The sequence below is a fragment of the Diadema antillarum genome, unplaced genomic scaffold (genome assembly GCF_040938485.1).
Source record: "Diadema antillarum isolate AM-2024a unplaced genomic scaffold, OU_Dant_1.0 scf00000017, whole genome shotgun sequence".
NCBI lineage: Eukaryota > Metazoa > Echinodermata > Echinoidea > Diadematoida > Diadematidae > Diadema > Diadema antillarum.
The window spans coordinates 397,076-413,559 of record NW_027270906.1 but is presented as its reverse complement, the minus strand read 5'-3'; the positions used below and the strand labels follow the sequence as shown (position 1 = coordinate 413,559).

Genomic DNA, 16,484 nt, shown 5'->3' with positions numbered 1-16,484 from the left:
AAAGGCAATTTTTATTGTGAACAAAGCATAAAATTTCAATGTACACTACTGAAATGGTCTATCATGAATAACAACAGTATAAAATGTATTCCTTACGAGGTTCTATCATAAGCTCACTAGCTTGAATTTGAGGGAAGAAATCATCATAAAAGTATTAAACTGCAATGACGATAATTTTGAAGAAACCCCAGGTATTCAAAAAAAATTTACTGGTAGAACCTAATCTCAGTTTAAGCTAGAATCTATGACATACTGTATGTCTCACACCAAACGTTAAGTGGTCATCACTGGAAACTGCAGTGCATGTGAGTTTATACTGATCATCTGATGTTGTGCGAACTCTAGATGCTATCTGTCTATTTTTTACTTTTTTTTGAAATGTAAGTTTTTCAAAATTCTCTGCACACATGGTTAGACGGTTTAGGGTTTAATAGTTAAAAGAGTTGCACTTCACGCAAAGGCACAGCCAAGGGTCAACAAACCAGATGTGGAAAGTTTTGAGGAAGATCAATGTCATTGAGGAGCTGGGACAACTGAGGCCATTCATTGTTTGGGAAAAAGGGAAGAATGAAATTGACAAAGCTTGTTACAACCAATATAAACACATTTAAAAGCTAACAATACATGATGTACATGTACTACAGCCTACCTCATAGCGAAATGAAAACAGACAACCACGCATTGAAGGCAAATTATCATCCTATCTTATCACTATGTACAGTGTAAATACAGTCGAACATGTGCAGCATGTGTACATAATGGGATTGCAAGGGTCCTTGAACAAAAATAGGTGTAGGTGTCTGGGTACACATGGTTGATGCAGGTATTAGTGTGTACATATCAGGTATAAGTGGCACAATGCTCTTTGAAACATATCTTGGGTAATTTCAATCTGTACTCAACACAATTGTTAAGTGCACTTCCATTTTCCACCTGGTAAATCTGTATAAACCTGGTATCATACATTTTACAATTAGCTTTTCAAGGCATTCTGAAAGACTCTCCACTGCATAGTCCATTAAGGTTCTCTAATGTAATGTAAACTTAAATCTGCCTGGTAAGGTATTGGAGCATGAATGAGCTGCTATTGTACAGAAGCCATGAATATCAATGGGTAACAAAATGAATACTGACACATAAATTCATATCATTGCTGTAAGGTCTACAAGTTTGAGTTCTCCAAATGTCTTTAGCACTCTGGTAATCATTAATGATTATTCATGAAATGATTCCATTCATAGTGGCTGTCTGTATAATCTCTGACTGATTGTTATAGATTATTTAAAGGACAAGTTCACCTTCATAAACATAAGGATTGAGAGAATGTAGCAATATTAGTAAAACACATCATTGAAAGTTTGAGGAAAATTGGACAATCCATTCAAAAGTTATGAATTTTTGACGTTTTTGTGCAGTACCCGCTGGATGAGAAGACTACTGCAGTGTCACATGCGTACAACAATATAAGGAAAATATAAAGAGAATTTCACAAAATTTCATCTTTTGAAAAAAGTACACATTCCCCTGACTCGTTACCGACAAATGTTATGGGTAATATCATTCCCTCTGCCTTTAGAAAGAGGCAAGTCAAGTGCTCTTTTATTATACGAAAAAAGTGAAAATATGTTGAATTTTCTTTTACATTTTCTTTATACTGTTGTACGCATATGACTCACAAGCTGTAGTAGTCTCCTCATCCAGCGGTTCCAACACAAAAATTTAAAAAATTCATAACTTTTGCATTGATTGTCCAATTTTCCTCAAACTTTCACTGATGTGTTCTACTAATATTGCTGCATTTTCTTAATCCTTATGTTTATGAAGGTGAACTTGTCCTTTAAAGCTTACTGTTCCATTAAATGTGACATTTATCACTGATATGCCATGAAAGCAATCATTAAACTTGTCACAAGCACATAAAAAACACAAAAGCATTTCTATTCTACTCTTTCCAATCAAAACACACACACACACGCAAAAAAAAACAAACAGTTTGAACATAATTCAGGATACCTCAATATGTGTACATCACGTCATGATATGCTGCTTTGCACACAGACAGCTAACACTGCTGTACTACAGGACTGGTGTATACTTCAAGTACAACTTCACTGCACACACAATATATTTTTATACAACTGAAAATTAGTGTACTAGTCATTAGCAACACAAGATTGGTAGTGAACGAACATACACGTACATTATTGTACCTTGTACACTCACACACACACATACACATACATACATACACAAGTCTTGAATCAGAGTGGGACATTCTTCATAATGTATGTTGAAATATGAGCATATACAAAATGAAAACTGCTATATTCCATAATCTGTGATTATGCTAATCTAAAATGAAAAGTACACAAGTGTATATAAAAGTTGTCTTCCATTTAGTGTACATAGTGCAGACTGTAAAAACTATGAAGCCGTGTACAGATGTGCCCACAATCCATTACATATTAATGTCATAGCGATGCAGGATGAATATGTGTGTAACATGTTGAACCATGTATGTACACTCCTGATAGCACATTATAAATACACCATTATCACAGCACAGCAACCTATTACACTTACAGGCAGCTGATATATGTGATCTTGTGTTTGTGTATCAGTCTATGGATACATAATATAAATGTGTACATAGGCTCCTACATGTACAATGTAATTATAATGAGAATATGAGAGTCCTGCAGCATAAAACTTAACCATCAATCATTATACTACTACATGTGATGAATCACCACTGTACATTGTATAAGGATAGATGGAAATTGAGTACAACCTGTATATATGTGATAGAAGAGTTTTGATTGATTGGTTACTACAAATGTACACATAGTACATGATAATTGTACATTGTACAATTTATGTCTCACATTACAAGCATACAAGTATGGTGTACATGTACATATGTGTGCATCATAATAATAGAAATAATAATGAAAATTACATTCTTTCCATGAAATTTAAATGGACTGACAGTGATGAATTCTTTCAAAATAAATCGCAATGACTCGGTTCCAGAATCAGTATAAAAATATGTGTTGTCATAGCAACAAGGGAATTTTTTTCAAAGAAGAGGCTATGAGAGGCAAGTCTTTTTCATCTTCTTGATGGATAAAGTGCAAAATGCCAACTTACTGGCATCACTTTGTTTGTTAGTCTCTTCTTGTCAATCTAATTCTTTGTATTCTATTGGTTGATCTAATGCTTCAGTGATAAACAAAGAATCTGATTTGACCTATATTTCAATTCTTGGACATTGCTTCTCACTGTGATACTCTTGGAAAACATCTTTATGAATGCACTAAGAAACATCAGTATTAAACGGGATAGTACAGTATTGGTGGAGATGAGAATTGGGCTTTTAACTTTTTGCGAGATACCAAGAAAACACTTAAATGATATACATGTAGTACAGAGCAAACCATTTTAAGAGGAATTCAAAGTTTATTTGATGAAAATCGGGTTTGGAATGTATGAAACATCCAAAAACAAAGTAAAACAAAGCAATCGTAATAAAGTGTGGGTCCCACACTTTATTAGAATCACTCTTTTTTGGATATCTCAGCCATTTCAAAACCAATTTTCATCCAATAAACGTTGAATTCCTCCGACCTCATATAATTTTATGCTCTTTCATATTTCATAAGAGGTTTTGTCATTATCTCACCAAAAATGTTAGAAACCTGAAATTAGGTCTCAACCATGACTATTCCATCCCTTTAAGCACTAAATAAGTGTTATTTATCATTATCATTAATATTATTATCATTTTTATATTATTGTCACTATTATTATTATTATTATTATTATTACTATTATTATTATTATTATCATTATTATTATTATCATTATCATTATTACCATTATCATTATTATTATTATCATTATTATTATTATTATTATCATTATCATCATCCTCATCATTATTATTTATTGCAACAGTTCTACATTTCTTGATCCAAACTACGGCATAACATCTCTGACATTTGTTATCATTTTGCCTTAACATTTCCTTCCAGATATAGGGATTATAGAAAATGCATTTTACTGGAGATAGCTATTAACATTTGAAGTTGAAAAATGGGCAAAGATAAGAAATGTGGTACAAATTCACAGGGCCAAAATCTAATTCACTCTGTTTAAACATATTCTGAATGTGGAAAAAACAACAACAACAACACATACTGTGCAAAACATAGAGCATTCTACACACACTCAGCTCAAAATGACTTCTAAACCTGCTTTGGTTGGCTTGGCAGCAACATACAGCTCAACAAAGGTGTGGAGATACATAAAGTGTGTTGTGTATTCTAGTCTAGATAGAAGTACACCCATCAAGAAATAACATCCATTTTGTTTTGGGTTTTTTTCCCACAAATTGGACTAGGGCAAGTCCAAGATAACACGCGCGTTACGTATGGGACATTCAGAGACTTTTATGACCTGAAAAATAGTGTTAATGGCTTTTGACCATATTAAACTTTATCATGGTGATTGATATCTAGAAGAAGTATGATCATGCAAAAAATGGAGAAAAATGACCTTCACAATTGTATTCTAGAAGAGAAAATATGTGCCGTTACGTATGGGACCAGAAAATTTTTGTTTTTTTGAACATTTTTTTCAACCTCAAAACTCTCTGAAAGTATTTCATTCTACAACTTGAAACTCACTGTGATGAAAGTCACAACACTCAAGATTATCACAGGTAAGTTTCGTGTCATTAGGTAAAAAGCTCTAATTACAGGTTCTAATTAAAGACAGACATGACGTGTTACGTATGGGACAGTTACGTATGGGACAGTTTGTCCCCCATTCATTTAGTGTGTGAAGAACCATGTTTATGGGTATTTTGCATAATTATTGAAGTAAAATCAGTTGAAACTACTCAAATACTGATCCAGATTGTCAAGGAAACAATATTTCCCAAATATTCACCATCCTAATCATATTCAATCATATTTTTATATTTTTATGACCAACCTGAGTATGCATGCCCCTTGTCCCCCATTCGTTTAGTGTGTGGAGAGACATGTTTATGGGTATTTTGCAAAATAATTTTGCAAAATACCGATAAACAAATTTTTGCATAATTATTGAAATGGAATCAGTTGAAACTACATTGTACTCAAATACTGATCCAGATTGACAAGGGAACAATATTCCCCAAATATTTCTATCATAATCATATTTAATCATATTCTATATTTTTTTGACCAACCTGAGTATGTATGCCCTATTTTCATCAGGATAATTACTACTGAAAACTTGAATAGTTGAAAGTGTTTACTTCCATTGATGAAGGGCAGTTTGCCATTTCGTTTCAATAAAAAACAACTTGACACAAGAAATATTAATTTTTATACAACTGTAAATAAGCAATACCTGCTGCGTGGAACCCCAGTGATCGAGTAGATATATGATGTCTGTCTAGCAGTCAAGTCATTGATTCGAGTCACACCTCAGTATGTATACCCATGAATTTTGTCGTGGCTATTATTGAAACCTGAATAAGGACAATTTGTGTATCACTTGCAATAAAAAAAAAAATCATTTTACTTTATATTCTGTTTAAATATTTTTATCACAACCATTTCAACTTGGATCTCCATCACTAAACTTTGAATTCCTCTAGTCTTAGGATTGTATGCTCTTTAGTACTTCTTATAATTAGTTTCCAATCATCTCATTAAATGTTGAAAACTGAATCCCCATTTCTACAAAAAAATACCATCCCTTTAATGCTGATTTTTCATTGTGTATTTTGCCATTTTCCCCTCCCCCTTTCTGAAAATTGTTCAGTCAAGTACATGTATTGTTTAAAGTGTCTATAACTCAAAAAGTAGCTACAATGTTGGGATGCTTTCTTCAGGATGATTGACCATTTGTGTACTGAGAGACCTTCCCAGCTAGCTACATGCATTCACATGCATTATGTATGAGGATGTCCCATACGTAACGCATTTGTCCCATACGTAACATTATTTCAATGCCTAATAAAAAATATTCCTTTTACTGTTTTTTCATTTTTCTATGGTATTTAATTTCTCTAAACAATAAATTAGAACTTTCCAAAAGGGCATTAATATAACCTTAGCAATTTCAGAAAAAACCTAAAAAAATGACCTCAATTTGTTACGTATGGGACATGTCATGATAGGACACGAGCTAATTTGCATAATCATTTGCATAATCCCTAAATTTTCATACCAAGTTAAACTATTTGATGAACTTCTTATGTCCACATATTAATCAAATATCATTTGCTTTCCTTTGAATTAATATGAATTTTTATAAATGTCCCATACGTAACGCTGTGTTTCACATTTATGCAAATGAAGCCCTTGAAATTTGCATAAATTTACGTAATATAATTTTTTCCTCCATGGAAATCAAAACTTCAACTCATAAGCTTCAAAATGATACCAAACATGTCAATATTGAGCAAAGATGAAATTTTGCCTTCTGAGGGGACCTTATCTTGGACTTGCCCACTACAATACTGAGATGGCTGTTTATTAAAAAAGAGATATCATTAAACATTTGTTCTTACAGTGAGTCACAGTCAATGCCCTGTATGTTTGAGTACTGTAAATAGGGCTGAGAGATACATTATTGTTAGTCCATGTCCATAAACAGTACTTCCAACCATATGCTACATGCTGGTACTTGTACCAGGCATAATATTTCGCATACTTCGGTACACACACATACATGTGTAGTCACTCTATTAACCCCTTGAAGACAAGTCCCGAGAATACTCAGGCAGGCATCTATGGGAAATGTGTGTTATAGCAAAATCAGTCCGTCCTCAGTGGGTTATATGAAAAATTGAATGTTCAAGTTGATGTTGATTAAAATTACATTTCTCTATCTTCTTGCAGCATTACACATTATACCGGGTGTCCCCAAAAAAGCGGAACGGTGGATTTTCAGTACCTTGCGTTCTAAATTTGATATATTTTTTGACATTATTAGAAAGAGCATCTTCCGCAGAAGACCATGATACCAAAATCATTAAATTTGGTTCAGTACTTTTTATTCTACGCCAATTTCTGTAAATGCAGTCATTTTCAATTTTTTGCGACTTATGAGATAATAATTTGGATGCGACACGCGTTCCATACGGCGAATTGTATAAGCTCGTTGATCTATGTCAACAAAAGATAACGCTTTCATATTGGGCGCGCGCACACACAGACACAGACACACACACACACACACTGCTTTTTCCTGGCCAGTGTTCAATGTGAGAGCTGTATCTTTTGTTGACATGGATCACCAAGCTTACACAATATTCACCGTATGGATCGCGTGTTGCACTCAAATTATTATCTCATAAAGTCCCAAAAATCCGGCGAAATTTGAAAATGACTGCATTCTTAGAAATTGGCGTAGAATAAAAAGTACTGAACCAAATTTAATGATTTTGGTACCATTGTCTTTTGCGGAAAATGCTCTTTCTAATGATGTCAAAAAATATATCACTTTTAGAACGCAAAGTACTGAAAATCCACCGTTCCGCTTTTTTTGGGACACCCGGTATATGTAAAAGAGAGAGCTACATTGGGTAGCTGGGTTTGTTTTGGAGTCATTTGACTGGTGATAGTCATGTTAAAAATCAAACGGACAAAATTTCATTCATGATCACAATAACTGCCATGCTTTGAAACAATCTTTTATCACGATTTTCCTTTGTCATTCTTAATGGGTGTGCTTTAACATGTGCAGAATCTCAATCACTTACAAAGTCATCCAATCCCTCCATGTTTGACTATGGATAAGAGAGGAAGGCACAGAAATTAAAATGATAAATTGTGCTCCATGAAAGAGGTAGAATGAAAGGGCAGAACAAGAGAGCAAGAAGCAGAAATTTCATCAGCAATGAGAGTAAGAACCATTCAAAATTATTAGCAAATGCAAGAAAAACCTGTCAGGAAAACAAAACGTCTGAATTCCAATTCTTGCCTGCTTGCAATTATAGAAGGCACTGAGACAAAAAGCCAGTGTAATCATGTACACACAAATTTGGAAGAATGCCATGCAGAAAACAACATCTATGGGCTTATATGGAAATTCAGAAAGCTCTCTCAAAAACTGCAGTGAATATATATTATAAGATTGCAGCATTATACCAGTATGAGCCTAGACTACGAAAAGTTTTCACGACACAGCTGTATCTTGTTACGTTGACAATTGAACTACCTCTACATGTACAGTGTATTATATCTATGCTTGGAATTAAATGGGTATCTCATCTGATTCAATATGAGTTATCTTTGGTGCTAAACAGCCTCTGTTAATTTGAAGTCTATTGTTTCACTCATTCAAAAATATGTTTTCATGCAAAATGTGTTATCTGTACTTTTCTGCAAATACTGCATCATACAGTATTTTGCCAAGACACATTTTTTTGGTGTGTGTTTACTCTATTCTGCTAAAATACAAGGACAATATATGGTTTTTACTCAAGTTATATCCTCTCTAACAAAATTGGTAGTTGAAGGAAATTACATTGTGGGTTTTTAGAGTACATAAAACGTAAATATGATCATGTCTTGCTTCTTGTGTGCGCATACCCATTTCATAAAATCAAGTCTCCATTTCGATATAACAATTAAGAGATAGGCTTACAGTTTAGTTTTGTTTTGTTTTTTTAATTTGTGGTGAATAAACAGTCCATGGAAGCTATCATGAAACAAGTCTTACTCAGGAAATTGTTATCGTGAAACCCTACAAAGCTCTGGATTTCTAATGAATATCATGTTCAGTTAATGCACTGATCTTTAGAAGTAGCATGCTATCACCATGCAGCTGTTGTACATGATATCAAATAACACGCAGAATCTTGTGAGGGTGTGTCTCTCAAACAGTCAGTATACTACTCACTGATTGGCCGGGAAGTGTTGACCAGAAGAATCCCCTCCAATCAGGGTCCTCAAAGATGTACGGGAGGATGCGCGTGAGGAGGCGGACGGCATTGAGAACCACCTGTTGCTCTTTGGGCATGGCACATCCTGACTCGGCTGCTGACACCAGCTTCTCCACCGCCTGCATCATTAATTGAATTACTTAAATGGTAATGACTTGCTCGTACCTAGGAGCTCCTTGTGTTTGAAGCTCCTTGCTCATACATGACATTATATTCTTACAGTAAGAAGATGTCAATTAGATCAGCAGATATTTAATAAAAGCAAGAAATGGCGTACTACCTAATTAATCTAGCACTAAAAATAAGCATAACGTCGCTGGGGTGACAAGACCTTATACCGGTGACATCTCAAATTATGGTAAAAACGACATTTTTGGATTTATGGCCAAATAATCAGTTAAGTGATGTCCTGTCCAAATCCAAACTGTCTTACCCCAAAAATGAAGCCACCACAGCATGTAAAAGGAAAGGCTATCCCATTCCCAATAGTGTTTTGGCGACCATGTTTTTGGGCTCTCCTGAACATTTAAAATTTTGGAGATACGAGGTCTTGTCGCTCCAGTGACGATAAGTTCTTCAACCAAAGTTCATAGTGCATGACCTAATGCTTAAATAAGCATTGAACAATTAAAAGAGGGAAAAGAAAACCAAATCATGTTTTATGCCTTTTCTATCCCATAATAATACCATATGAAAATGTTACATTTACACAAACATTTTCTGCTGCTTTCTACAACACTTCTAATACACAGAGTGCTCTAATTAACTCTTTATGTGCCACGTTCGCACGTCCGGCTCAGTCGACGGCGTGCCAACTTCGCATATTCTGCTCAACAAACAAAGCCGCCAAAACCGATCGATAAATCACTAACCCCGCGGTACAATCAAAGCGTTATTGTGCTTTTGTTCCTCTAACATAGGGCTTGCATTCTATGTGGTGATTGACTATCAAACGGTGTTCCCAACTAGGTTTGCGTGTACATTCTAAATTTCTGTCACTATGTTATGTGCAAAAGTCATGCCTTTACAGTAATGTAGCAACTGGTAATTTAAAAAAAAATGAAAATAGAATTGCTATACATTGTATATGGAAGCAAAGTTTGGCATTCCTCTTTGACTTTGCTCACTATGTCCAGCTTAACAGAAATTTGTAGAAGTTATACAAATTGGAAAAACAAAATTCTTTCTCAAAGCATGACTACCTTCGTGTCTCAGAATAACGTGGCACACAGGGGGTTTCCACCATGGCACATAAAGAGTTAATAAGCTTGGTTACCTTGTAGCAGAGGGTAGCTAGATTTGATGGGGACTCTTCTCTCAAAGCTCTGATCTCTGCTGCTGGGATGAGGGCAAACACATCGGTGACGCTGGTGACGCTGTCCGCCCAAAACTGGTCCCAGAATGCATCATCTCCTGCCTCCACAGGCTGCAATTTGACAACATATTTTTAAAGAAAAGATAAATGAAATATTGATAAAGACGATTACAATGATACTAATCAGCAATACTACCGGTATTATCAAGAGATGATGAAGATGAAATTGATATTTATCATGATAATGATTTATCGTCCAATTATAGCGTGTAGTTGCAATAATAATTGTCGAAACAATGGTAACTACAGTGGTAGAATCAAAGGCATCAATAATAACAACCACAGAATTATATGTATGTCATGGTGTTGAGTTGTGAGGATGCAATTGGTTAAGATTCTGTTTTTGTTAATTGACACTGTGCAACTGCAATGATGACAGTTTGTTATACTCATCAAAATTAAAGGGAGACACACTTTGTGCTTGACTGGCATATAATGCAGTCCATGTGAATGTTTTCTGTCCCATTGATGACTTAATTCTTTTTGAAAACATTGTCATAGAGTGTATGATCCTCAATAACCCTGAACTCTTAAACCTTGTTACAACTTACGAGCTTGCAAGAACTGAAATGTCAGAAAACCTGGCAGTCAGTATACAGTACCATGTAGATTACAAAAATTGTACTATGGTACCAAAGTTCACTTGAATAGTGTACATGTACACGTACATGGAAACCTACACTGTATATCAACAGTAAGATGACCAGACCTTTGTTGAGGGGAATCTGTTCTGCATGTTGACTTTGAATTCTAAATAACACCCATTGCCTTGGTTATGGTATACTCGTGTGTTGTATATATTGAAAAAATTGCTCCCATGAAATATCTGCACACTAAACCACATAAAACCTACCCACAACCCTATCTACTCCTAATTTCCACATCAAACTAAACCTAAAACTCATGACAATCATAAGTCCTTGGAGAAAATAAGACTGGACCAATTGTTGCAGAGCAAATGTCGTGTCACTGTTTCAAAAATATGGTTTCTTTAAAGGGATGTTACAGCTGTATATTACTGGTTGGGGTGAGAATTCAGCATGTAACTTTTTGAAAGATACTTAGAAACCAATATGAAATGTTCTAATTCTAAGACCAAAGAGCAATTGAAAGTTACTTTATTTGATGAAAATTGGTTTTGAAACAGATGAGAAATCAAAAAACAAATTAAAACAAAGCAATACTAATAAAAGGTGGGTCCCGCCTTTAGGATTGCTTTGTTTTGGACATCTCAACCATTCCAAAACCAATTTTTATCAAATAAACTTTGAATTCCTCTTATACCAGTAATTATATGCTCTTCCATACTTTATGAGAGATTTGCCGTTATCTCAACAACAACAAAAATCATCATAAAAAATGTTGGTAACGTCAAACCCCACTGAACTGAAACTGTGCCATCCCTTTAACCCTTTGAGACAAGTTGAAAGAATGCTCGGGCAGGTGTCTATACAATTGTAGATGGCAAATGCATGTTATAGCAAATTCAGTCCATCCTCAACGTGTTAAACTGAGATTTTATACCTCAGATATCTCACTCAGCTACAGTTACACAGAGCTTGTCTTTTGGAGAGTAATGTTATAGTACACTTGTAACACATAACACAAACAGTTCCTCAGACATGTATGAGCACTGTAAATCAAAGTTGCACTATTCTTTGCTGGTGAAGTTCAATCATGAACCATCCTATGAAAAATGTATTTTACGTAAATTTTACATTAAACTAAATTGAATCAGTATTGCCAATGTCATGGCGTTATTACATGTACAATGTAAGTCTCTTCTCTCTCAGACCAGAAATATCATAAGACAGACTTTTCAAGTCATAGAATCTACAAGCATTTGAAAGTCTGAAAGAAAAATTATTTTAGTTTAAATGACATCAAACTTATCTTGCCTTAAATGCACTATACAATGTAAGTTAATTTTAAAAGATTATCTCTGCAGAACAATCAAAATAATTTCTGAATGGCTAGAAATACACATATATGTAGTATGTGTACAAGATATTGTACACTACAGTGCAACTGTAGTAAATGTCCAATTTGGCTTTGATACTGGAGTAAATACAACAATACAATTGTGCATGATTTTGAATGAGCATCATTCTTTTAATTCATGACATACAAGTACATGGTACATACAATTCAAAGAAATAATTAGTGCACTCTAACTCACCAAAAAATAAATAAATAAATAAAAAATACTGCAGGCATATAAAAGCATTCCAATGGTGTTGTTTTTGTATTTTTTTCTAAACTCTCTCTCTCTCTCTCTTATAAAGAGTGACTGGTAATTTTGAATGGCAATTAGCAAACCTCACTTTACAGAATGGTTCTTTGTTTTTATTTTAAGTTATTTATCAATTTGCTGTAAAAACCTACCCCTGCCTCCCCCCCCCCCCCCCCATGTTCTACCCAAATCTAGCTCTTGGAGTTTATTTCCTTGGGCTTCTCTATAAAGATGCCACACGTGGCAATTATTCAGGACATTTTTTTTAACCGCACATTTCTTCATTTCAGAAATTACACTTTGTTGGGTGATAGCCGGCCATTCCTAAACTGCTGTTCTAAGCGACGAACGACGACATCAAAGTTGACGTCAGTATTTAAATAAATCAACACTTCCCAATAAGATATCCAATTTGGTTCAAATTCATGTGAGTGACATGGAAATATTAAGGTAGCTAAGCTAGTACTAGTAGTAGAGTACCGTAAACCGGGGTGGCTTTGGACAAATTTGAACTATTTCTATTGATATCTTCATTAAGATCAAAGGAATTCTGGGGTTAATGTGGGGGTTAACAAGTACTAATAAAGAGGATATCATGCCATATAGAGACTTCTTCAGTTTATTCTATTTCATGTTAATTTTTTTTGGTTAAAGTTTGTCCAAAGTGCCCCCGGGGTTCGGGGCAACTTTGGACAACCATATAAACCTTGTCAATATACCCTACAGGATTGTTGTTTGTCCAAGGATTAACTCTCTAAGGGGGGAGTTTAGACTACTAACCAGTTTTTAAAAAAGTTTTAACAACTCTAACATGTATAAATGTTTCATAACAAGTTTCATAACAACCAGCAAGTATACAACATACACATGAATGATTTATACATTGTGTATGGTAGTTTTTAGAAGCAAAATTCTGCAGTAATGAACATGTGAAGAATTTAACTTTAAAGAGGCATTCACAGATATTTGGTCGCACAATTTTTTCAAGATACTAGTAATAGAATTACTGGTACCCCTACATTTGAAAATCTGAATTTTCAATAGACCTAAATACTGTATTCATAATAGTTTAGAACAAAAATGAAAGAGGATGCTACTTAAACAAGGCACTGCATGAATTTTCTTGCAATTAGGATAGTCAGCAAGTTTGATCACATGGATAAGTGAGGTATTGTACATGTACTATCATTGAGTTGTCTAATTCTACAGATGTTAATTTACTATTCAAATGGGTCATAAATCACTTTCAAGTCATTTTAAAGAATAATTTGGGGTTTTACCCCAAGAAATGCATGTACAGTGTACACATGAGGTTGGCCAGATTAAAGCACCGGGGTATGTAGTTCTACAAGATAATTTTGTAATTTCCTTTGAATGTTGTTCATTGTAACTTTAGATCAATTTGAAATGTTTGCAAAATAACACATTTTTATTTCCAAAAAAAAAAAATGCATGGTGATTTGGAAAGAAAGAACAAGATCGTGTCTACTCGAAACACAAGGCTTTTCTTGGCCCTATAGTTATCACAAAAGTAAAACAACTGTCTATTGGAAATACAAGGTTTTCTTGGCCCTAGGAATCACAAAAGTAAAACCAACTACAGGAAATATTTGCTTAAATTCTTGGACCTAGGTTCACAAAATGAAAACCAATGTCTACTGGAAATTCTGTGTGCCTGTGTGCCGATTGTTCAGTCTGTTACACAAAGTCCCTCCTTTAACGTTAAATTCTGCACATGCTTTCCTGATCGACATTCCATTTTTGCAAGCTTTCACTGCATCTTTCATGCTTTCTTCTGAAAAATTTCTATAGTCTCTTGACCCAGATCGTCTTTTATATGATCTGCCCATCCTAACTTATTATCTCATCTGTAAAAGAAAGAAAAAACATTGCGCAGCCATCGAACATTTGGTACTTCTTTGGTGTCCAAAGTCACCCCGTAAGTGACCCCAAATCCAGGGGGTGAAATTGGACATGACCTTTTTTGAAATTTGCAAGGATGGTCAGGTATCCTGAGTATACAGGTGGGTTCATGACCACTTCATGTTCACTATCCAACAAATAGGCTTGAGCTTCCATACTTCTGTATTCCTAGAGTACCAAAAGTTCGACGGTCACAAAATTCAAGCATTCCATGGACCCTGCAAAGAAAAGACCCCAAAACATATGAGGTAATGCAATATACAAGAGAAGTGCAGTCATTCAAATATTCACATATCCCCCTTTCATAACCTACAAAAATATTTTCAGAAAAACCAACAGCAAAAAAAATGTAAGTGAAACAATCTTTTTTTTCTGAACTGTCCAAAGTCACCCGCCTGTCCAATGTCCCCCCAGTTTACGGTACTGTAAATTCATACGCCATATTTAGCGAGTCTAAATTTTTTTCGCGAATCAAGGCTTCCCGGCGATTTCACGAGCTACTTGGTTAAATTCGCGATCGTGGAGTCATGTACTGCACGGAGAAATGTATACGCATATGTCACTTTCATATCGGGGGGATCAGAGTCAATATTTTCGCATGTTTTTAATTTTGCGAATAGCAGCTGATTCGCAAAATTTGCGAAAATAAAAACCTTGCGAAATATTCAGCATTTACAGTACTCCCTGTGATTATGGTGAAATTTGGTTGAATTGAGTGGAATTTATAGAGAGATATTGACATCCGTATATCATTATGGATATAAAGGCCTACAGATGTAGATCTACATTTGTCCTGCAAATTGCCAACTACTGTCTTACTGTAAAAGTGGATATTTTCGCGCGACTAAATTTTTCGCGCTCGGCGGGGTTAGAAGAGTTTCGCGTGTTTTTAATCCCGCAGAATCAAGACGTCAACTACTGTAAAAGTGGAAATTTTCGCGGTGTTGAAATTTTCGCGCATTTCGTGCAACCAGAAACTAGTGCGAAAATAAAAGCACGCGAATGTTCTTGCTTGCCATTTGTTCCAGTAGTTGACGTCTTGATTCCGCGGAATTAAAAACACGCGAAACTCTTCTAACCCCGCCGAGCGCGAAAAATTAGTCGCGCGAAGATATCCACTTTTACAGTACTTACTGGAACATATGGCAAGCAAAGACATTCGCGTGCTTTTATTTTCGCGCTAGTTTCTGGTTGCGCGAAATGCGTGAAAATTTCCACTTTTACAGTACTGGGCAGAACAACAATAACAACAATAACAGCAACAACAACAACAACAACAGCAACATCATCATTTGACGACAGGGGCTACCAGAGACAGCCTACCAATCACATACCACTACCACCATAGGCAACTCCTTACAGTTTGTATACACAGCAGTTTTGGTCGCAGATTATCCTGCTGTATAAATTTACTCTTAACTCTTACTTACTTACTGGGCCTTGAGAAATAACATGATACATTACTGCGGCATCCCCACCATCGCACCACAACCCTCTAAATATACTCGCCATACATTCGCACACCGCATCGCAAGAACACATGCACACACACAAGATTCACAGCTGTTTCTGGACACTGTTCAGTGTTGTGTTGAATCACACATCTATACATCTACACACACGAAAAACGTACGAGAGAAAATCTCCGGTTTTCAGGACTTCGGCATCACATACCTGAGTTTTTGTCGTCAGCTGCACGACTGCTTTCCGAAAATTTAGCTTAGAATCCGATCCTCCCATCTCTGAATAACTGTGAATTGCTTAGTTTGTCACGCAATTCTACTTGAAAATATGGGAAAACAGGTTGTTATACCGTGAGTCGTATCGTTCTTGTGTTATAATCGGCAACGTAGCACGAATTATACACAGGTGTCTGACGTCAGTAATTTGTAAATGTGAAAGGTCACCAGCTGACCTTTTCCCCCTCATTGACAAACTTTGGAGGGGCGGGGTCTAAACAAAAATGCATTCTCTCGTCCAATCACGGGCGACGACGCACATAACGG

The 16,484-nt window shown here is 35.4% G+C and overlaps 1 protein-coding gene across 1 annotated transcript in view; it reads right to left on the bottom strand.

The window, feature by feature from the left end:
* LOC139727032 (protein HID1-like) overlaps nucleotides 1–16,305 on the bottom strand; it is a 73,067-nt gene extending 56,762 nt beyond the window's left edge. The window contains exons 1-3 of the mRNA XM_071638015.1: nucleotides 16,153–16,305; nucleotides 10,224–10,373; nucleotides 8,905–9,066 (exon numbers count right to left, since the gene is read on the bottom strand). Coding sequence (XP_071494116.1) covers nucleotides 8,905–9,066; nucleotides 10,224–10,373; nucleotides 16,153–16,218 — 378 coding nt within the window. The 5' untranslated portion in view covers nucleotides 16,219–16,305. The remainder of the gene's footprint in view (nucleotides 1–8,904; nucleotides 9,067–10,223; nucleotides 10,374–16,152) is intronic.
* Between the last annotated feature and the right edge of the window lie 179 nt (nucleotides 16,306–16,484).